Source organism: Tachysurus vachellii, chromosome 25, assembly GCF_030014155.1.
Source record: "Tachysurus vachellii isolate PV-2020 chromosome 25, HZAU_Pvac_v1, whole genome shotgun sequence".
Classification (NCBI taxonomy): domain Eukaryota; kingdom Metazoa; phylum Chordata; class Actinopteri; order Siluriformes; family Bagridae; genus Tachysurus; species Tachysurus vachellii.
In genome coordinates, this window is record NC_083484.1 from 13,597,080 (window position 1) to 13,621,286 (window position 24,207).

General features: G+C 40.9%; 1 protein-coding gene across 1 annotated transcript in view; it reads right to left on the reverse strand.

Moving 5' to 3' along the window:
* The window catches only part of slc9a1a (solute carrier family 9 member A1a), a 35,703-nt gene that overhangs the window by 6,679 nt on the left and 4,817 nt on the right, over window positions 1–24,207 (reverse strand). Inside the window, exons 2-5 of the mRNA XM_060862021.1 lie at window positions 11,256–11,716; window positions 8,124–8,374; window positions 5,853–6,070; window positions 5,184–5,386 (exon numbers count right to left, since the gene is read on the reverse strand). Of these exons, the coding sequence (XP_060718004.1) occupies window positions 5,184–5,386; window positions 5,853–6,070; window positions 8,124–8,374; window positions 11,256–11,716 (1,133 nt within the window). The remainder of the gene's footprint in view (window positions 1–5,183; window positions 5,387–5,852; window positions 6,071–8,123; window positions 8,375–11,255; window positions 11,717–24,207) is intronic.

Consider the following 24,207-nt stretch of genomic DNA (forward strand, 5'->3'; position numbering starts at 1 on the left):
GACATTAGCAGAAAGCGATTTTAACATTGACATGGAGGATAAAAACAAAGAAAGAAAGCGAAGTAAGGCTTACGATAAGGTAAGAAGTAGGACGTGTTAATATAGGATCAGCTTTCCAGCGCTGGAGAGAACTGAAAGAGCGGGAAGGCCTGCGATGGGATGCCGAGACGGTTTTTTCCTTCTCGAAAGGTGAGTAACGTTGGTTTTGCTTTGTTACACAGAACTAATATATGCCTTTGTCCTTTACATGATTATGCTTGTGTGTCATTTTTGCTTGTTTGTTTATCTACAATCGTATTGTTCTTCACTTCAGCTATGATAAAGACACATTACTTTCCATTAGTTGCCTGGGTTACGTATGTATGTGTGGGCGGAGCTATCAATACAGGGGTGGGACCCATTTGGGTTAGGGGCGTGTTTGTTTTGGTGATTTCAAATGTCAACATTGGCTTTCAAACAACGTGCACCCCACCTTTAAGTGTGAATTAAAACTGCCAATGGCTGATTGGACGACTCATTATGATGTGCATCTCCAACACTTACCAAACACATAATAATTTTATTTACAGCTGAGGTGTTTGAGTGTTGATCATTGTGTGTGTGTGTGTGTGTGTGTGTGTAAGATGATTTGACTAAAGCTTATCCTCACAAACTCTGTGGGAATTATAGGTAACACCAGAGAGGAACCCTGTGGCTGTTTAGTACAGAAATCTCTCCTGTCCTTGAAGGCTTGATTATAATTCATGACACCTCTTTATCTGCCAGAAGCATCTTTCTTTCAAACCCTGCCGACTTTTCAGTCAAGGTGAGTCACAGAGGAGGGGGTAACCTCGTGATGTACTGCCTTGCTGACACAACAAGGATACGATATACAATATAGTAATCTATTCCACATCATCTTTACAGAGTAAAAGCTGTCTGCGTCTGTTCTCCTGAGATCAACGTTGCTAGAGTGCGAGGATTTGCTTTATTTAAACCCTCGCATCAAACTGCATGTCTGAATCGAGTCACCCGGTATCTCAACTCGGAGCTGTAAAAAGCGTTCGTTTCCGTTACCTGCCGGGCTCGTGGACGAGCGAAGACTGACGACGTGTTATTTTTAATCCATCTTTATTACAGCACTGCAGCGCTGCTTGCTTTTAATCCACCGACAACACAGGCAGAGCATGAGCCCTTTTGCCACACGATATTCCTTTTATTATCGTCGTCTTTAAAGAGAAGATAGTGCTAAGAATGACTTCATGCGCGAGTTTATCTTTGTGTCCAGGGAAAAGCACCTAGCCGTTTCGTAGCAGGTGGCTGTGTAGACTGAAGGTCGTTGGCAGAGGACATGGAACTGCATTGCAGACAAATCTCTAGTGCAAACACTGCAAACTCTCCCCACCCGTCACTTCCTCCCAGTGTAACCAGAAGCATCTCTGCTTCCAGTAAACTAAAACCAACAAAGTAACCACAGCATAACCGCTCTCATCTGACTCTGTACCTCTACCATTTACCTCTACACGTTTCCTTTTTCACAGGCACAGTGAGATGCACAAGTCTCACTGTGCGAGATGCACAAGTCTCACTGTGCGAGATGCACAAGTCTTTAGAACCTTGCTACTTGCAAGGTCCTTGCAGAAGAACTTGCAGAAGTATTCGTCCCCATGAGCGTTTTGTAATCTTGATTGAAATAACCTGGAGATGAAATGGCCTTTAAGAAGAAGAAAAACGTGGCATAGAAGCCTTTATTATTGCCACATATACATTACAGCACAGTGGAATTATTTTCTTCACATACCCAAACTGAGGAGGTTGGGGTCAGAGTGCATGGGCAGCTATGACACAGCACCCCTGGAGAAGGAAGGGTCGAGGGCCTTGCTCAAGGGCCCAACAGCGGCAGCTTGGCAATGCTGGGCCTTGAACCCCGATCAACAACCTTAACCAGTTGAGCCACCACAGCCCCCAGGTTTTCGTATATCCCAGGTTATTATGAGCCTGGGGTCAGAGCGCAGGGTCAGCCATCGTGCGGTGCCCCTGGAGCAGGTGAGGTTAAGGGCCTTGCTCAAGGACCCAAAGTATATGTCTCAGCAGCTTGTGGGCTTGAACCCCGATTACAGTGTACTGTATATCCTCAAGGCAACTCAAGATTCATCCAAGCCTGATCGTGTTTGAGCGTTACAGCAGTGCGTGTTGGAACAACGCACATGGGATCAAACCACCCTGACTTGGGGGCGAGAAAAAAAAAAAAAAAAGAAAGAAAGAAAGAAAAGGCAAAACTCGCAAGATGCATGCTGACATCTACACGTTTGTTTTTAACTTTCACACCTCTTACTTCTGAATGTACTTCTGTATTGTAACACAATAACACCACAATCCACAATCTTCATACCCTGCGCTTTATCATCACTTAACTCCATGTGATCTTTTGCATCAATACATTTGTTAGACTGTATATTTATAAATCACACCCTCCAGTGTCACCCATATGAGGATGAGGTTCCCCTTTGAGTCTGGTTCCTCTCAAGGTTTCTTCCTTTACCATCTAAGGGAGTTTTTCCTCACCACGGTCACCTCAGTCTTGCTCATCGGGGATAAATACATACACATTGTGAACTAAAATCTATCTAATATTAATCTTAAATTTTGTATTCTATTAATCTTGATATTATTCTTAATATTAACCTTTTGTTCTATGTTTATTTTCTGTAAAGCTTGAAGACATTTCAGTAGCACATTATATGGGCAATTCAATATAGAAGTCATTAAACCAACACTTACACACACACACACACACACTTTTCTTTTCCGTTTAGTGTGAGTATTGAAATGTAGGTGTGTGTGTGTGTGTGTGTGTGTGTAAGTGTTGTTTTAATGACTTCTATATTGAATTGCCCATATAATGTGCTACAGAATTGTCTTCATGTACCCTAATATAGTACTGTGTCATTTCACCCACACTTTCAGTGCGTTCCTGAGTAAAGTCAGTCAAGCTTTAATATCAATAAGGGAGTTACTGTACCAAAAGCCATATAAACGACACTTCTTTCCATTTTTATTTGCCCTGTCACTCTGCTCCAGCTTTTCATTAACTTGCACCTACGTTCCAGGTTAACGCTAATGATCTTAATGGCCGATGGTGCATGCTGAACCTTATCTGTGCAGTCGTGCGTGTACTTACTACAAACACCCTGAAGTGTACATCATCAACATGCACTGTAACAACTTCTAACGCAGGCAAAACAGTCGGACGTGTCCGTGATGATGTAAACAATACTGCTTGGATTCGATCTCGATCCTTACGATTTTGTTTTGATTTGAGTTTCGTTACACGAAACTCAAGTAGCGAAGTGAGAAGTCGAAATGGTGAAGTGAAACATCCAACCAACCTTCAGTGGGGTGTATTTGTGTGTCCTGGTTTCATATTCGATAAAAGACAACATTCGGGTGTTTAGCTAGAGGAGCTATTCTGTTGCAGAACATTGCTAATTCTGAAAAAGACTTGAGTTAAGACGATAATAACGGTGCGTAATGAGCAGGTTTATATAGCAAGTCAACAAAGCTTTCTGGAAAACTGGATCAAATACACCATTCTTCTCTAGAGCCCTGGACAAGGATAAAGGAATAATACAGGGCTTGGATAAAGTAATAATTCTTCACTGGATATCCTTTTCAGACTTATGAAAACTGACTCTACTGTAGATCTTCCTCTGCAGTACTGACGTAGATAGAGCTTTAAAAAGCACTGCTTGGATTGAATAATCAGTATTTCACTTGGCACTCACAGCACTGAAAACTCTCATTAATAGATATATAAAATCAGGCTTATATGAATCATGTGCATATAAAATACGTCTGAACGAGACTTTGAACAAGCTTCTTAAATAATCAGGTGTAATTTATTTTATTTTTTTTTTAATGACAGGAGTAGGAGATGAATCAGTGATTTCTTTGGAAAATCTGACCCTTAAACAGGACCAAACTTATTCCTGGATTAGACCTCACCTACACGTGGGTTTACACCAAAACATTTGTCAATCAAATACATGCAAAACACGTATGAGGTAAAACGTGAATACAGGGTGAAATTAAAGGTGCGGTGCACGATCTCTGAAAGCCAATGTTGACATTTGAAATCACCTAAACAAACACATCCCTAACCCAAATGGGTGTCACCCCTGTTTTGATAGCTCCGCCCCACACATACCAAGGCAACTACACACACACCACTTTATTAGGTACACCTGTCCAACTGCTCGTTAACGCAAATTTCTAATCAGCCAATCACATGGCAGAAACTCAATGCATTTAGGCATGTAGACATGGTCAAGACGATCTGCTGCAGTTCAAACTGAGCGCAAGAATGGGGAAGAAAGGTGATTTAAGTGACTTTGAACGTGGCATGGTTGTTGGTGCCTGACGGGCTGGTCTGAGTATTTCAGATACTGCTGATCTACTGGGATTTTCACGCACAACCATCTCTAGGGTTTACAGAGAATGGTCCGAAAAAGAGAAAATATCCAGTGAGGGCAGTTCTGTATGCGCAAATGCCTTGTTGATGCCAGAGGTCAGAGGAGAATGGCCAGACTGGTTCGAGCTGATAGAAAGACAACAGTAACTCAAATAACCACTCGTTACAACCGAGGTATGTAGAATAGCATCTCTCAACACACAACACGTCGAACCTTGAGGCGGATGGGCTACAACAGCAGAAGACCACACCGGTACTAGTAAGGTGTACATAATAAAGTGGCCGGTGAGTGTATTATGGCGGAACCTGCTGAGGCACCTGGAAAGCTGATCCTATATTAACACGGGTCATGCTTCTTGATTTATCGCAAGCCTAATTTCGCTTTACTTTTTTTTTTTTAATCAGAGTCTGGGTACCTTGGTGTTCAGCAAATATGCACAACTTTCACACTTTTTGGCAAAATCATAAAAGAAAGCATAGAAATGAACAGCACTAAAGGATGTGGCGTGGGTATAATAGGAAGCGGTATTACCAGCTGTGAGGTCAGGAACTGCTTGCTGGCAGTGCCAGTCGCAAAAGCTCATTTTTTTTAGGGAATTAATCATTAGCATCAAAATAGCAGAGAAATCACGTGTCTAACGGAACCGTGAAAGTGATTAAGATATGAATACTACCGTCCGATACTGAGCCGTACCTTTAAAACCGCGAAATGTCTATATAGTAGAAGTCTCACCTGCACGAAGACGGTGAAGAAGATAACCGTGATGACCGCTGTGAGAAACATGTTTTTCATAGGGAAGTGTTCCTCTTTGAGCAAGTAGACCAGGGAGAAAGCGATCGCTCCGCGCAGGCCGCCGTACGCTATGATGAACTGGTCCTTGGTGGTGAGCTTTACTATGCGGAATTTGTTGATCACGAAGGTCAAACTGATGACTCCTGAGAAAAGGAATGGCAAGACAGTTGGAAAACATGAAAATATTGGCTAGAAAACCTGCCGTCATTGAGATGATTGAGATGATTCATGACTACAAATACCGTAGCAGAGGTATACGGTATTTGAGTGATATGTGCTGAGAACCTTAATATGGAGGTTCTTAAAGAATAGAACAGGGGCATAGAAGCCTTAGAAGCCTTTATTATCGCCACATATACACATACCACAACTGAGGAGGTTGGGGTCAGAGTGCAAGGGGCAGTTATGATACAGCGCCCTGGAGCAGGGAGGGTTGAGGGCCTTGCTTAAGGGCCCAGCAGTGGCAGCTTGGCTGTGCTGGGGCTTGAACACACCGATCCTCCGTTCAACAACCCAGAGCCTTAACCAGCTGAGCTGAACTGCCCAACACTGAGCAGACTGAATGGTTTGTCTAGACAGCACTGGGTTTGGAGTGTTTTGAATACTCACCAAGAACACGAGCCACCATGCACAGGATTACGGTCACTGTGACAAACGTCCAGTTCCACTTGTGAGACCCGGCCACCGTGGAAACCCCGAGAAAGATGAAGATGAGCGTCTCGCTCACGCTGCTCAACATCTTTAAGAAGTACTTGATGGTGGTATGGGACTTGTGGGATATGTTGGCCTCCACGTAGGGTCGCATTACAGCGCCGCATGCAATCAGTCTGGACAAAGAGAAAAGGGTTGTACAGGGATTGGTGACTACAATCGAGCTGCTCTGGGAAACACTGCTAAACCCGTAGTTAGCGTTTAGTTAGAACATGGTTATTATTTGCTTAGAGGTGGCGTGCTGGCGAGAAAGCGTCTGAGCGCAGGAGTGTTCAATTTAATCCCTCCACGTTTAGTTACGCAGAAAGCAGATTATAGAACAATGATCATGTAATTAGTCGGATTAATCGTTCCACTTATTTTCTTGGAATTTCACAGAAAAAATAACTCGATCGGGTGAACGGACACTGTAGATACTGATAAAGAGAACTAAATGTCCGGAAAGAGTTTCAGGAAAACTGGAAGCATTTATCATTGACAGCATTTTACAGCAGACGTGGTTATACAGAGCAACGCGGCGTCTAGACAGCCCTGAGATTTAAACTGGCGACTTTCCAAATCAGCAGACCGACATCTTAACCGCCGAGCTACTACTGTCCTGAGCAGCTTCCCTATTTTCTGAAATAATGCCGTGAAAGCACTAATATTTCACTGCAGTGTTATGACAAACCCAGCTCACGTGACGCCTGTTTATTAATACATTAATACTTGTATATATTAAGGTGTGTGTGAGACACGGTTTCGCTAAGTTCTGATCGAAACTCGAGAACATAAAATTGTGTGTCCGAGGCGTCTGGCAGGTTTTTCCAGAACACCCACACAGCGAGCGTCCAGAAAGCGTGAAATATCCTGCTACGAAATGTAGGTGATAATTCACACCCATACACGATGTGGCTTTTCTTGCAGGTGTAAAATTTAGATGCGAATCTAAACTCAGCGAGCTGCAGTCGTGTTAAAGTCGAGAAGATCTTCGCTTTATGCTAATGAGAAGTAAAACAACACGGGGGGGGGGGGGGGGGGGACAAAGCAAAAACATTGCTGAAATCTAAGAAACATCTTAATGAACTGATTAGAAAGTAAAAGTAAAGCAGCCTAGTTGTGCTAGTGTGCGTGTTTGCGTAGTTACCATGCTTTTCAATTTACTTAGTCAATATTATGGTCAAAGCATATTTGCAAAATTGACCTGACATCCGGGCCGTGAGACGGACTTTGCACACTACCTACACACGACCAGGAAAACCATAGCAACACTGTGCCCACCGAGGAGCACTATAAATATCTGTGACACGAGGTGAAAAACTGCTTCCGCTGTAGCGAAAGGCTACAGACTGTCCTCTCCTAATCCTACGGTATTAGAAGCATATTGGACGACGATGCAGGGAGCCAATAAATCCACAGGCGATTTATCCGTGCCTCCGGTACCCGAGTGAATCATCTATCACAGCGTGTTCTGCCTGCCTGCCTGCCTGAATCTCCCCTCCATATTTCTACTCTGCTGTACCTGGTCTGAGATGGTTTATCGATCTCACAACTGAACCAGCAACATGAGGTTGTATCCGGCATCCTGAGTCGTTTGCGATTCTGACGTATTCTCTCGGTAAAGACGACGACACGGACGACCTACGGAAAAGAGGAACCGAGGTCAAGGCTCTGCTTTGCTATAAAACACAGCTCAAAGCATCACGTTTTACAGTAAACCGTACAGCTAGCTGGCGTGAACTCTAACGTCAAGCATACGTTGATGTGTTTTACTTCACAGAGAAACGAGCTCAAAAAGCATCCGTGTATATTTCAAGCAGGAAAATGGAGACGAGAGATTACTAATGTGTTGGAAGGGGCGGAGCTTTCAGGCAGTTATTTCTTTCCTTTTTTTTTTTTTTTATTGGAGTGCACAAAACACCTACAAAACGGACAGTCCTTTCTGATTTATCCATCAATTGGTCAATGACATTTTTACCGAGTTAAAAAAAAGTTTTCCAAAACGGTGACAACTCGTACTAGCGTGTATGTTAAAACGAGTCCCTATGCTAAATATTTTTTAGTAAATAAATCAAATAAATCAAATAAACGTGCTTTGCTATCTGGCTGGTGGATGAAGAAGAATGTGTGTGTCATGTTTCAATGTAGTTTGTGTCACTTTTCCCGGACCACCTTTGTGAAGGTACTCACGCCATGATGCCGGACAGGTGGAACACCTCAGCTGACAGGTACGCCAGGTAGCTATAGACGAAGACAAAAAGTGGCTCGATAACGCGAGTGTGTGAGGTGAAGCGCGAGGTGAAGGCTGTCAGTAATCCGTAGATAGCTCCTATCAATATGCCACCCAGAGACACCACCAGGAAAGACACTACGCCCAGAAGGACGTCTCCTACGTTTACAGAGCTCCTGGATGAGTACTCCTCAAACAGGTGATACAGAACCTGTAGAAAAGAACACACAGGAGACTTCATCAACACACACACAAACACACACACACTTACAGTACATCACATATGAGCTTAAAGTATACAGGCAGTATAACAGCATCACAATCACAGTCCTGTGACACAATATCAAGATGACTACAGTAACGCTTTAGAACCGTGATGATCAGAAAAGCATCTCAGGATCCACAGCACATGGAGCCATAATGAGGAGGAGCTACAACAAATTCCACTCGTTTAGATCCGGAAAAGGAATCGGAGGCGAAAGTAAGCAGATTCATCAAAACTGTGCATTCGGAGATGCTTTTCTGCGCACCGGAATGATTGAGGGCGGTTATATATCCTACAGTTAACCAAGCGTTTAGGCTGCTGCTACAGTACATGATTAGCGAAGTAGATCGTTACATGGGAGTTCAGGTATAAAGCTGTTTAATATTAAAGTCCCTTACAAAACACACAAGTTCTCAAGCTAAATAAAGATCAAATGTAAACTCTAAAGTATCTTCAAGACAAAACACCTTGAAGGGAATTCTGTAATACTATTAAGCAAAAATGCAAGGATGCTAGTAGTACCAAGAAGGCATGTGAGCAAGTGTGCTAGACTAGTGTCCGGCTGGGCATTAACGGAAGCAGGCTATTAGAGTAAATACATTTTTGACGAGGAAGCTGGACTTGTGTTGTAGTTTGCAAGATGCAAGCAGTCTAGAGCACAAACATGCAATGATGGTAATGTGCAAGGATGCAAGAAGGCAGTGCTAATGGGCGAGCAAACACGCAAGCACAGATATCAATAATCTTGTATGCAGGTAAACAAGTGTGCAAATATAAGTATTACAATCATTTATATATAATTATATACACAGGGTTTCTGCGGGCTTTAATCAGTCAAATCTAAGACTTTTTCAGACCTTTTTATGACCATTATGATTTGAATTTATGACCTACACGAATTACGATAAATAACTTCAGTCATTAAAATTCCTTTTAAAAGTCTTTATTATTGACTTTCATTGAAAGTATCAAGTTTTATTATTTAAAGAGTAATTCTATTATTTCTTACTTAAGATTAAGAAACCGAAGCCTTCGCCTTCTTTTTCTTGAGTATCAAGAACACAGGAACACTTAACAATTGTAACATTGTGTGCAATAGGCTTGATACCGATTGTTAGCGACGGGCTTGAACCAGCTACTAAACGCACCTTCTTCGAGCCACAGATCATTAAAGGTACATTTTCCCATTGTGATAGCCAGGATGATTTCAATTAAACTAAGCAGTGACTCAGTATGTTACAGTATGTTCGGAGTTCGCGCGGGTTTCTGTGAAAGTCCTTCCGACAAGTCTGTATGCTGCCGCATGGACCTTGTAGTTCTGGAACGCCGTGATACCAGTGTGATACCACCCAGATTCCTCATACAGAACTACAACAGGCGAAACAAATGAACGCCATTGCCGCCGCGAGCGCATTTTGATTGAAGAACAAATGAATGGACGAGCAGATCAATTTAAGACGTGGCTAAATGTTTTTTATGACCTTGTATGGAAAATCTGGACGTTTTTATGTCTTTTTATGGCCTTAAATTCTTATTGTTAAATTTATGACTTTTTATGACTTTTTATGACCCCGCGGAAACCCTGATACACACACGTGTGTGGCGTCCTCACAGAGCCCATTGGTTTTTAGAAGAATTGCTAGCTGTTGTTCACACAGCGAATGTTTGACTGCTATGTGACAGGATTTCTGAACACTGGATTTCTGTAGGCTGTGATGAAAAGTTTATATAAAGATAAAGATTTTACTTAAATAATAAATATGGATAGTAATTTTGCATGCGAGGTCGCCACACACACGTATGACTATCACACTATTTGGGCGATTCGGAATAACGTTAATGAGTCTGTGCCTCTCCGCCACCTGAAATAGACCTGAAAATCAAACACAAAATAAATCTGCTTACTGAACTGATAGCAAACTGTGGGAATAAAGTGGAACAAAAAAAAAAAAAAAAAAAAAAGTCTCACAAAACAACTGTTACTGTTCACATTTTGACTGTGGAATTAAATCACGGTTTGAAATATGGAACAAGACAAAACGTATCAGCTCGTCTAAATGGAGGACAGGGAGGATAGCATCCGCCTGCTTACGAGATTAAAGCTGCCCTATGAGTTTCACTTCAAAACAGCTAACCGAACGTTACACGACATAAAACTTTACACAAATTACAGCTCATAATCCTAAAGTCTGTCTTTAGCTTCAGCGTCCGCTGTTAAATTAAACCGTGCTCGATGCTGTGGGACAAAAATACAAATCGCGTTAGTGTTCAAATGCTAACCCACTGGGCACTAACTCCAGATTACTAACTGTAGTATTTACTTTATGGTACGTTCTGGACGATTTGCTTCCGGTCAGTTTAGAGCATCAAGCCTGTTCCTATTCCTGCAGATTCGGTTTAACAGCCTAAGTCAGAAAATCTGGCGCTGCCTACACGATTCTCATACAATACACGCTACACAAAAGATGTTTTCCAGCGCTCTCGACTTTGGTTGTTATGGTTACTGATCTGATTCGTCACCAATCGCATGGAGCAGATCTTTGAATCAGGTTGATCCTCCTTCTGTGTGTGAGAGCACAAAACGTAAGCACTGTAATACTTCTATATGATCGGTCGTACCCAAACGTTTATTAGGAACCGCAATGCTAAAAGGATTCCTGGCAGCAAACTATCCTTTCCCTCCAGTTCTGTTCGCAAAAAACAGACAATCATCACTCACTGCTAACTTTATCCCCCAAAACAAAGTCTTTTAATTCTGTATATCATATAATAGAAGTGAAACAGGTAAATCGTAAGGGGTCCCATGTGTGACCCATGAGGTACTCACCACTGTGACGGCATCGTTAAGCAGCGACTCTCCGAACACAAGGATGTGCAGGAGCTCGTTGATGTGAATCTCTTCGAACACGGCCAGGACGGCTACGGGATCCACGGCGGAGATGATGGCGCCGAACAGCAGGCAGGGCAACAGAGTGACCGTGGCCAGGTTAGTGCCCTCGATCTGACACACGCCAAACAGCAGGCTGCCGATGAAAAAGGAGTTCCACAGAGTGCCCACCACAGCGAACATGAGGATGGTGCCCAGGTTCTCCATAAAGGGCCTTATGGGTAAGAAGTAACCGGCATCCAAGATGATAGGAGGAAGGAGACACAAGAAGAAGAGCTCGGAACCGAGTACAGGGGGTTTCTCACCCAGGAGTCTGATGAGCCCACCCACTAAAAGGCCCACCACAATCAACAGACAGCTCTCTGGTACAATCGAGGACAACCGCGGGATCAAGTGAAATCCTGAAAAGAGAGAGAGAGAAGAAGAAGAAAACAAAAACCAGTAAATAAATAAATAAATAAATGAATGAATGTAAGAATGAAAGCAGCACTATTTATGACCTTTATTTAAAAAAATAACAATAAATAAATAAATAAATAAATCAGTAAAATCTGAAATATCTAAATAATAATTAAACAGTATTATAATTTTAAATAAAAGGCCTGTTATTAAATGTATTTCATGCAAAAGGGTTCATTTATAATGCCTCAAAAAGTTTCTTATAAAAAGATGGAAAACAAGGGAGAAAAGAAGAAAAGAACAGGAGAGAGAAATGAGACATTGGAAGAGCGTGGGCAGTAATTACACATCTGTCGGATCCTAATTACTGTCATGTGAGAGGAAAATTGTGCCATTACCCAGAAAATGGGCCTTTACACAGATTTCTGAACCTCACTGGCACAATTCTGGCCTGTGTGGCGAAGCAGGAAGCTCGACACACAGACGCACAAGACGCCACAATTCCCTGAGAATAAACATAAAGCCGTGGCCATTTTAGCAATGAAAAGGAAGACTCTGGTTAACCAGATGCACATTTATTTGATTTGCAGTGATCTTTGGCTCTTAATGAATGTGTCAGATGCATTTACTTGTTTTTGGAAAAAGTCAATTTAGGCAGCGCTTAATTCCTTTCACAAACAAGCCACACTTACTAACACAAACACACACACACACACACACCTGCTGGATGTGCAGAACCCTTGTGAGAAAAATAAATCTGTCTGTCAATATCTCGCCGTCAGTCAATATCTCGCCGTCTGTCTGTAAATGTTTGTATCCATCCACCCATCCATCGATACAATCTAAAAAAAAATAAAAAATAAAAAACTAAATAAAAAAATTCTAGGCATCCCGAGTTTGTTTCCTGTCGTGTGTAATGAATTATGGGACTGCCTTTGCAGAAGAGGACATTAAGGACCTGCTCAATACCCCTTTTCATCTGTCCTTTCAAAGAATCAATTGAAAGAATCAATAAAAAACAATTCTTATGCTTCATTTGCTCGATGGTTTGAATCACACTGCACAAAAAGCAGATTTGCTGGAGGACCCGTGTGAGGAGCTGAGAGCATACATGGAAGTGGGAGGAGGAACTTTCTACCCATTGACTGTTTACCTGTCTAACATTCCCTTTTTCTTGACCCAAAGAAAGATGAAACATGTAGCTGGTTTCTGAGAAACCACAAAGTACAAACTCCTGTTTATTTATTTCATATATATACGTGGAGTAAAGCTCATGTCAAGCTCAGTAATAATAATAACAGTTCTACATGTTTAGGAGTTGACTCTGTGCTTTTGGTGAACTAGCAGAGCGACGTGAACGAAGAACTTTTAAGAGCCTTCTTAAAGCCTCCTCCTAGTGGTGTAGACAGCAGTGTATACAGACTGACCACTGTACAAAAACAACTTTTGTAAACACTAAATAGCGACGATATCAACAATCTCTCTGTTGTGGAGCAATAACAGACGTGTTGCCAATAACAGAGATGTTCAAATTGCTGGTTATCATGTAGAACACCTCTCACCCTCTAAACCACATGCTTGTTGGATTGAGGAGTCGTTTTGGCTGGAGTCTGATTCTACCCCAGTGCAAAAGTGCACCTTATAAACGCTTCTGTAACGTCTAGATCAGGGGTCGGCAACACGCGGCTCCGGAGCCGCAAGTGGCTCTTTCTGCTGCGGCTCCCTGTAGATTTGGAAAATAAATATTTCATTTAAATTTAATTTTATCTTGGTTAGTTAGTTTTCTAAAAAAAAATAAATAAATAAATAAAAAAAAGAAAAATTTTTAGAGTAATTCTAAATTCTAAGATTATGATGCTCGTGTAACATTAAAATAAACCGCATTGTTTTGTCGCTCAAAATATGCGTCATAACCGCCGACTTGCGAAATCCGACACACAGAAGCAGACACATTTTTGGTTTGCTGCAGACGGCAAGTTAAAATTTTGACGTCGTGAATATGAAGAGGACTCGATTAGACATTGAACGTTTTATTTGAACGTAACCTTCAACCCAGCGTCTTTTTTGTTGAGGTTAGTTCGAACTGTTCAAAATATTTTTGTTTACCTGCAGAAATAAAATTGTTTACTCGGTAGCAGTTCACTGATTTCATAAATGTAACACACTACAGTTTTTTCTATACTTTCTATAAAGGTAAAAAAAAGATATATGCAGCGTTCTCTTCCTTTTAGATGTCAAAAGGGTTTTGTGGCTCCCTGTGGTAAACGGGTCCAAATGGCTCTTTGGGTGTATAAGGTTGCCGACCCCTGGTCTAGAGGGACCTTTGACCTTTTTAAGATTTTAGTGAACTAGATAGCCGCGCTCGTTCTGTTACAACATGAAGGACGATTCATACCTAATCTAGATCTGTGTATAGATTTTTCTACTGTATAACTTTTATCCATTGTGTTGTATGGCTATGTTTGGCTGCTCATGCAAAACAAATTCCCCAGATGGGATTAATAAAGTATCCATCCATCCATTCATCCATCATTTATTTTGGTACACAGAGAAAGGGAAAAATAATACATACACTATTTACCGTTCTGAACGAATGGGATAACTTTGCCTTGTTTAAATGTGATTAGTAGTAATATTTTAAAGTAGTTTATCATCGTTACAGCTTTCTTTTGTGTGTTATTTTATAAAAACTCAGCCCTAGGTTGAGAATGCTGCTGTGAACTAGAACTTTCTTTTGGGGAAAAAAAAAAAAAAAAAAAAGTGTTTATTGTTTAAATGTGATAATTGATCGATTTGATAGCCTGATATTCAGTATCAGAGCACTTCTCTATAAACGTGTGGTGAAATATTACAGCGAGACGGTGCAGTCTGCAGAACGCCTGCCAAACGGCGATATTTAATCTGGCACCGATGTGAGGTCGATCTTACTTTGTTCAACGAGGTAAAAATGGTTTCTAAATGTGTGATGCACAGGGCACTGACATTCCAGAGACCAGGAGAGGAGACTCGTCCGACATGTTATCCCCTTGGCAACACGAACGCACGCTGAGAGCGTTTGATTAACATCGAGTCGTTAACAGGTCGCAAATGCCAGCGATATAAAAAGAAACAAATCTATCCTTCTAATGAAGTGAGGACTGGTGAGGTCGTGTGTATGTCACATACCAGTTTCTTCGCTCAATGTAACATGTGGTCATTAGACTTGAGGAAATTAAGGTACGAGATGAAATCAGTCCTTAAAAGTAAAAGAGGTCGATTCGTCAGGTGGACGTTTGCTCTTAAACTGTTCAGGAAAGTGACGCGTACAGAAATTTTGAATCAGGGCGAAAAAGCACAGTGTGTTCAAGGAGTAAAATACGACAGAGTAGTTTGGTGTATGCAGATCAATCTGACAAATCGCAATGGCGAATTCAACAGCGTTGCGATAAAACACATTACCGTCAGTAACCTACATATTGCACTTCCACACACAGGACTACTGGGTCATCTTAACCGAGTAGTGAATCATGTCTGAAGCTCCATTCTACATCACACTGGCAGCTATCTTAAAACGGCAAAGCTGAAATGATATCAGAGGAAGAGAGAATCCGAGTCCACGGAGTCATGATCACATTCGTTATACGTCCCTGCTCAGGCACATGTAGTATTATTTCTCACAGAGCACGTTATTACTGGTAGGAAACTTTTAAATGTACTAGGTGTTAGGTTCATTTACACTATATGGCCAAAACCGTGTGCACACGATAGCCACAAAATCAGAGGCACACAATTGGATAGGAGGTTTTTGTATGAACAAAGCAAACACCAAGGAGACATGGTTTGCCAAATGGATGCCAGACCTCCTCGCACTACAGCAGTGTCTGACCATTTAACTGACCAAACACGGATCCCCACTGCCGTCCCCAAAATCTTCCCAGAAGAGTGGACGACATCTGGAATGGGATGTTCAGGTGTCCGTAACCTTTTGGCCGTATAGTGGATGAACATTGGTACTCGTTTGATGCCCCATGAATCATCACAACTTAAATAATCTGCTTCATCCAAATTAAAGTCTAAGGGTGCTGTGTATAAGGCTTTTATATATAGAACACACTCAGGCTGCGATGTAGATCAAGATGAACGTTGTGCCCTACTCGCTCGTTGCTAAGCTTTCCCTTCAGTCTGTTCCAAGTGTAGTTAATGGAACAGATAAATCAGGCGCTGTAAGACAGAACCACGATACGTTGGGATAAAGAGGCACATCGTGTTATTAGTACCAAAGGTGATGCAAAGTGCAGGTACAAGATTCAGTGCTTTTTTTGGACTCGAGTCAAGTTAAAAACACCCATGAAAGTGCATGAGAAAGGGCATGATACGAACTGACATTATTAATATTCCCTACAGGTCTTGGCTACAGTCACTTTTGCACCATGTGTGTCTGTGGCTGTCTGCCAAGAGCGCTGATGTGTGTACACAGGACGCTGGGAGACCGTAAACAGAACGAACCCGGCTGCTGGCTTGAGGCTGTTATGATTAAATACATACGGGATTTTATGAGGGATTCCCTCATACAAAAATAAATAAATAAATAAATAAATAGATAGATAAAAAAAATTTCCCATGCTCAAAAAGTCCCAAGACCTTTATTTTAGAATTGCACTTTGTTCAGGTTTTACAACAGTTCCATAGTATACTATGCTTTATGGCATACTCTTTCTACCTTTATAGTCCGAAGGCTAAATCTTGGATGAAGTGGTGGAGAAAGAACATGTTAGCTTTCATGCAGGTCTGCTTTCTGCTATACGCCTTTGCTCTAGGTCACGATCGCACGTTGGCCTCGTCTTTTTAGGTTACGAATCGGCTCGGATGATCAGAGTTCCTTTCCCCGCTACCGTTTGCAATGTAAATGCATTTGCAAAGCATGTTGCTGCTGTTGCGGCTGCTACTCGGTGCAAAAGCATGTTCGTCGTGGACGTGCTCTCAGTAGGTGCGATGTGTATATCGAACCCATCGCTAAAACCTATTTCTTTATGAACAGCGGCTTGTGGTTTTGTTCGTCGTTAAACAGTCAGTGCGTCCACCGCTTTCTCTTGAAGTGAAGAAGACAAAGAATTGCACCATGCCGTGCTAATAAAAAGCCAGTAAGTGCAAGGTTTTACTTCCTCAAGTCTTTCTATAAGTGAATGTTACAAAAGCACTGACGCTGGAGACGTCTTACAGAATCGCTGATGACTCGACTGTTTCAGTAAATATACGTTTTTCTCTGTTTAATATTAGTCTTCGATTATGTAGAATGTAGGGCTGGGCGATAAAACGATAACGATATGTATCGCGACAGACGTGATCGATATCAATTAAAAAAAATGTGCTCGATAAAACGTTCGATATTTTTTATTCTTCGTCGGAAGAAAACAGAGGTTGCGAAGCAAGTTTGGTTGCATTAACAAAGGCACTCACTCTCTGGTAACCTAGCAACGTAGGGAGTGACACGCTAACAGCCAATCATGTAACAGTATCATGTTTGGTTGCGCCATATCGTCGTCTCGTGCTGGTCTGCTGAATTCCTCTTCAGTAACCGGCGACCAATAAGCAGAAAATGAGCCCCAGTGACCGTAGTCACCAGAAGGTGAACAGCTAGTGAACTTCCTAGCACCAAACTTGCACTAAATTCTCAGGTTTCTATGTTTATATTTAACACTTTGCACTATTTTATTACACTTTATTAAGCATTTCTTACATTCTTTTATTTTGCACCTTAAAATGTTAAGAGATAATTGTTAAGTGTTCATTGTGACTTTAGACTGATGTCTACATTATAATTATTTGAGGTTTCCTGGTTGTTGACATTTCTGTCAATAACTGAGGGGATTATGATCAGAGGAAGGTTAAGTTTAAAATAAAAATCTTTAAATGTAATATATTTTTCTCCTGGTCCTTATTTTAAATGGGTCATAAAAAATATCAATAATTATCGATATCGACCGATATGAAACACTGGTATCGTGATACAGTTTTCAGCCGTATCGCCCAGCCCTAGTAGAATGTCTGCCATACAAATCATTCATTCATTCATTTTCTACCGCTTATCCGAACTACCTCGGGTCACGGCGTCATCGGGCATCAAGGCAGGATACACCCTGGACGGAGTGCCAACCCATCGCAGGGCACACACACACACACTCTCATTCACTCACGCACTCACACACTACGAACAATTTTCCAGAGATGCCAAATCAACCTACCATGCATGTCTTTGGACCGGGGGAGGAAACCGGAGTACCCGGAGGAAACCCCCGAGGCACGGGGAGAACATGCAAACTCCACACACACAAGGCGGAGGCGGGAATCGAACCCCCAACCCTAGAGGTGTGAGGCGAACGTGCTAACCACTAAGCCACCGTGCCCCCTGCCATACAAATCAATAGAATATAAAAACGATAAACAATATTGTGTATTAGAACAAACACATTAATATAAACCTGTGACTTGAACTACAGTCAGAACGACCACCAGAGCTGCTGTTACACCCAAACAGACTCAGCATGCTATTCAAAATAAACTAAATCTACCACGATATTTAGTGATCGACTTTTGGCTCGGTTTTCTTAACCTTCATTCAGTAACAATCACTGAAACTCAAGTCTTTTGAAGGCACCAAATGAAAGACAGTATTGAGCAACCAGCAAAGAGATGAAGTAATCATTTTTAAAGCAAGAACCTGGGACAACCGGTCAGCCTGTCTTTCCACACCTACAGACGGAGGACAAAGCAGAAGTCATTCATGTACAATAGAGAATCGTTACCTCGGGAGTTTCGACTGAGACCAACCGAAACCTTATAACTTTAAACTTTGGATTCTTGGCTGTCAGGAGTAGAAACCAATACCATCTTCTGCTTCCTGACAGCTGGAACTCGTCCGTTCATTCTCCTCTGACCTCTCGTATCAACAAGACTTTTCCAGAAGCAAAATGCGTGGGTTTCCACACACAATTCTACATAAACTCTAGAGATTCTTCCATGATAAAATCTCAGGAGATCAGCATTTCCTGAAATACTCAAAATAGAGTCACTGACACCAGCAACTCGATCACATTTTTTTTTAATTCACATATGAAGGAGTTAAGATTCCTGCACAGATTGCTGTGACGACCCTGATTAAGCAGTAAGCAACACACTGGAGATCGGCTCGTAAAATCGTCCATCTGGGCTCATTTCTCTTATACTCTTTGTAATAGCTTGCGAACCAAGTGTGTAAAACTGAGCAGGATGAAGAAAGGACACAATGAGGGCATGGATGTGATCTCTCGGGTTTCTTTGCGAATCTGTTTATCTGCTTTGCTGAGACTTCATCTGCTAACGTGCCCTCGTACGAATCTTTCACGCGTGAATGAGCATTGTGAGATTTTAAGAAATGACCGTTAGAAATCTGATGGGAAGAAAACCGGGGAGACGACGTGATCCTTCATCCTGACTGGAGCCTGCAACCAAACGAGACCAATTTCTGGAACGCCAAACACAGTATTAAGCGTTGCCTTGTTTTTTTTTCCTCTAATAAACTGTTTTCTAATTTCTATGTAAAGCACTTTGAATGACCTCTGTGTATGAAATGTGCTATACAAATAAACTTGCCTTGTCTTGTCTTGCCTTTCACCCGAGAAAGCAGTGCTTGATTGGGTAACAAAAGCAGGGGGAAAAATGAATTAGTGTCTCAGAGAGTGTAGTGCAGCTGTGCTTAGAAATGAAACAGACAGATTTTTTAACACACCGACTGTGTCTGTGTCGAGGTCTTAAGGTGCGCACAGTACTTGTACTGACAGAATAGACTACAGAACCCCAGCAGACACAACGAAAGCCAGTAAAAGATCTAGTGAAGGAGGATCTCTGCATGTCTCCTTTCTCTCAAATCATTCTCTCAGTAAAAACACTGCTGCGCTATTCTCTGTAGACTCTCACCTGGGGCTAAATACAAGCCTTATGGATTCAGTCATTTGTCATCAGTGTGAGAAGAGTGGATGATAGCGGGCAAGAAGGTGAGAGAGGAATAGAGACAAAGAGTGAGATACAGAGAGTGAGACTCAGACAGAGAGAGAGATGGGGGGTAGATAGAAAGACACTGAGGCGATACAGAGAAAAAGCAAACAGACCAAAATACTATGAGAGAAAGAAAAAGCCAAAGTAAACAAAACAAAGATAGAGAGAGACACAGGCTACCAGAGACACAGACAGACGGACAGAAAGAGAGCGACACAGACAGACGGACAGAAAGAGAGCGACATAGACAGACGGACAGAAAGAGAGCGACACAGACAGACGGACAGAAAGAGAGCGACACAGACAGACGGACAGAAAGAGAGCGACACAGACAGACGGACAGAAAGAGAGCGACACAGACAGACAGAGAGAGAGAGACACAGACAGACAGACAGAAAGAGAGACAGAAAGAGAGAGACAGACAGACAGAGAGCGACACAGACAGACAGACAGACAGACAGACAACACAGACAGACGGACAGAAAGAGAGCGACACAGACAGACGGACAGAAAGAGAGCGACACAGACAGACGGACAGAAAGAGAGCGACACAGACAGACAGACAGAAAGAGAGCGACACAGACAGACAGACAGAGAGAGAGAGACACAGACAGACAGACAGACAGAGAGAGAGAGACACAGACAGACAGACAGACAGAGAGAGAGCGACACAGACAGACAGACAGAGAGAGAGACACACAGACAGACAGACAGACAGACAGAGAGAGAGACACAGACAGACAGACAGAAAGAGAGACAGAAAGAGAGAGACAGACAGACAGAGAGCGACACAGACAGACAGACAGACAGACAGACAGACAACACAGACAGACAGACAGAAAGAGAGCGACAGACAGAGACAGAGAGAGACAGAGACAGAGAGAGAGACTACCAGAGAAATGGACAGACAGACCGACCTTCGGAGCTGGCAGTAAATCAGACAGACAGAGAGAGACAGACTACCAGAGAGACAGAAAGACAGACAGGACTTCAGTGCTGCCAGTGAGTCAGACAAAGAGAAAGAGAGAAAGAGAAAGAGAAAGAGAGAGAGAGAGAGAGAGAGAGAGGAGAGCACGGATAAATGAAAGCGAGGTCTATATTAAATTAAGTGGACACATTTCTGGGAGTAATATTAGAGAAAAGACTAATATTTTGCTGAGGGAAAATCAAAGCTGTCTGTTTTCCATCACTGTTCAGACGCTGCCGTTTTTTCCTACATTCAATTACCTGTTCCATCACGCAGCCTTAGAAATCAGAGCTCATCCCTGATGTCCAGGTAAACAACTGATTAAAAATGTATTGCTGTTGGAAATGCCAAAAGGTTACAGAGGCGACACGCTTGGCTGATGACACACTGTAGAAGTGTGAGGTGTGTTTTTTTGCCTCATTATTATATTGCAGAAGCATAATAGTAATGCGCTGAGGTAAACCCTGATGAAGTTGATATGGATTTATTTCACACAAAAAAACAACTGATTCTATTTATCGTCATTCGACAGGATCTCACACGTTTGGGTTATTTTTAATAACCCTGAGCTGAAAAGCAGCAGCCTCGAGCTGGTATATTTAAGCTGTCAAAGTTATATGCAGTGGATTAATGCAAAAAAAGACGAACATTTCAACAACAACAAAAAAAAAAAAGAGTAATAATCTTATAGCTCTTGCAGGCAAGTTTAAGGCAGCCAGCCTTTGTGTCCCGTTAGACGAAGTGACATGTTTAAAGACACATTCACCTGTTCAATAATACACAAGGAGTACAAAAGGGAGTGATTTTCCACACAGAGATCTCCAAAGCTCTTTTCAATGGGCAGATCTCGTTTATCGTGTAACGCAGACAGAACGGCTGCTCTCGGAAAAGTGACCTTACAGTAAAGAAGTCGGACATTTTCCTATCGGAGTAACTGATCAAACTTTTTTCATGACAGAGCGTGTTTAAGCTCATTATAAAAATTATATTAGCTTTGGAGTGACTGCTCAGTCTTTATTTCTTTCTTTTTAAATAAACAAAATGAATGATTTTAATCCAAGGAGATTTATACCTGATATTCAACAGAGTATTATTTTGTACTGAGGAAAAGGTGAGGTGAAAATCCACAGTGTGAAATCAGCAGATACACACAGACATGCTGAAAGAAAGATAAACGAAAGAAAGAAAGAAAGAAAGAAAGAATGAAAGAAAGAAAAAAAAACAAGAAAAAAAAGAAAGAAAGAAAGAAAAAAACAAGAAAAGAAAAAAGAAAGAAAGAAAGAAAGAAAGAAAAAAACAAGAAAAAAAAACAAGAAAAGAAAAAGAAAGAAAGAAAGAATGAAAGAAAGAAAAGAAAGAAAACAAGAAAAAAAAAGAAAGAAAGAAAGAAAGAAAGAAAAAAACAAGAAAAGAAAAAAGAAAGAAAGAAAGAAAGAAAGAAGGAAAAAAAAACAAGAAAAGAAAAAAAAGAAAGAAAGAAAGAAAGAAAAAAACAAGAAAAGAAAAAAAAGAAAGAAAGAAAGAAAAAAAAAACAAGAAAAGAAGAAAGAAAGAAAGAAAGAAAGAAAAAAAACAAGAAAAGAAAAAAGAAAGAAAGAAAAAAAACAAGAAAAGAAAAAAGAAAGAAAGAAAGAAAGAAAAAAAAAACAAGAAAAGAAAAAAGAAAGAAAGAAAAAAAACAAGAAAAGAAAAAAGAAAGAAAGAAAGAAAGAAAAAAGCAAGAAAAGAAAGAAAGAAAGAAAGAAAGAAAAAAGCAAGAAAAGAAAGAAAGAAAGAAAGAAAAAAAACAAGAAAAGAAAAAAGAAAGAAAGAAAAAAAACAAGAAAAGAAAAAAGAAAGAAAGAAAGAAAGAAAGAAAGAAAGAAAGAAAGAAAGAAAGAAAAGAAAAAAACAAGAAAAGAAAAAGAAAGAAAGAAAAAAGAAAAGAAAGAAAAAAGAAAGGACAAAAAAAGAAAAAAACAAGAAAAGAAAGAAAAAGAAAGAAAGAAAGAAAGAAAGAAAGAAAGAAAGAACAAAAAAGGAATTAACAAAAAGAAAGAAAGAAAGAAAGAAAGAAAGAAAGAAAGAAAGAATGAACAAAAGAAAAGAATAAAAAGAGAAAAAAAAGAATAAAAAAAGAGAAAAAGGAAAAAAAGCACAAAAGAGGAAAAAGAAAGAAAGAACAAAAGAAAAGACAAAAAAAAAGCTGGACTAAACAACAGATAAAAACCCACATCTCTGTGTAACGTTTGTGACACAAGCACAAACAGCTCTGTGGTAAAACCAGGTCTTATCAGTAGCATTAGCAGCCCGCAGGCCTTCAGTAAACTCTACAGAGCTCTAATACTGTACTGAGAGCTGACCGAGGCGTCTGAGAGAAAACTCACACACATCACTGTGGATCAGTACAAACAAACACAGCTGATTTCTAGGCCCATCTTCTTGTGTACATCACTATTATCCCTGCGTATGTCAGACGGCAGCCTGCGTATCGTGCAGCCTCTATTGTGTCACTTGTGCAGGTCCTCAGAAATTAGTACAACACTTCCTCATGGTGCAACACCAACGTAAAGCTTATCATGAGAATCTAGCCTTGTGTCTCAAACGGCATACTTCTGTATTATTCTAGAGCATTATTCAGTACCACGACTAACTTTTTTTCTATAACGGTTAACGTCCGAGTTATAAAAACCTCTTAAACCTACCGCGAGTCTGTCTTTGAGTGACGTTCTTATGGATTTTCTAGTTTAACTCATTTTGAATGCAGGGTGAATGAAGGTTTTAGATTTGAGATCCAGATCATGACAACAATCACAACTGTATGAGGAAGTCTGAAAGAGAAACAAAGCTTAGCATTGTGTACACAATCGGCTAAAAGATAAATCCGTGGCTTTTGGAATCACGTTAAACCTTCCAGATGTACATAAGATAACCAGATAACCAGTATGTGAACAAAGCCACGAGCGAGGCATGTCCACATGGTGAAAGAGAACTTTATCGGCAAATCACGTTGTTTGCAGTTGGCCAGATGGTAAGATAAGGAAATATTTGTCTATTTACAAATTTCCAAGTGAACCAAAAGCAAACTCTCTAAAGGTAAGTTAACATATGGAGTGAATTTATATCTCTAAGTCACTGTACTGTGAAATCACCAACAGTAATCAACACAAATCTGTGATTTGTCAAGAGAGACAAAAAAAAAAAAAAAGAACATCTTTCGATCAATCAGAATAGAGCGTTCATCGACGCTGTGGTGTAAGCGTGCAATATCCTCTCGGTGCATGTGCAACGCCACGCTTCCTTTCCTCCATGTGTGTTTTATTTCTACATGCACTTCATGTTGTTTTTAGAAGTTCACAAGAACTTCCTTGTGCTTCTAAGTTTCAATGCAAGACAAGACGGTACATAGTTATCATAACATCACAGAATTATTAAACGATAGAGAGAGAAACACATGAATTCGCTATCATTTCTATTTATGATATTTTTCCTTACATAAACAACACTGATAGTTATAAACATTTCAGATAGAGGGCT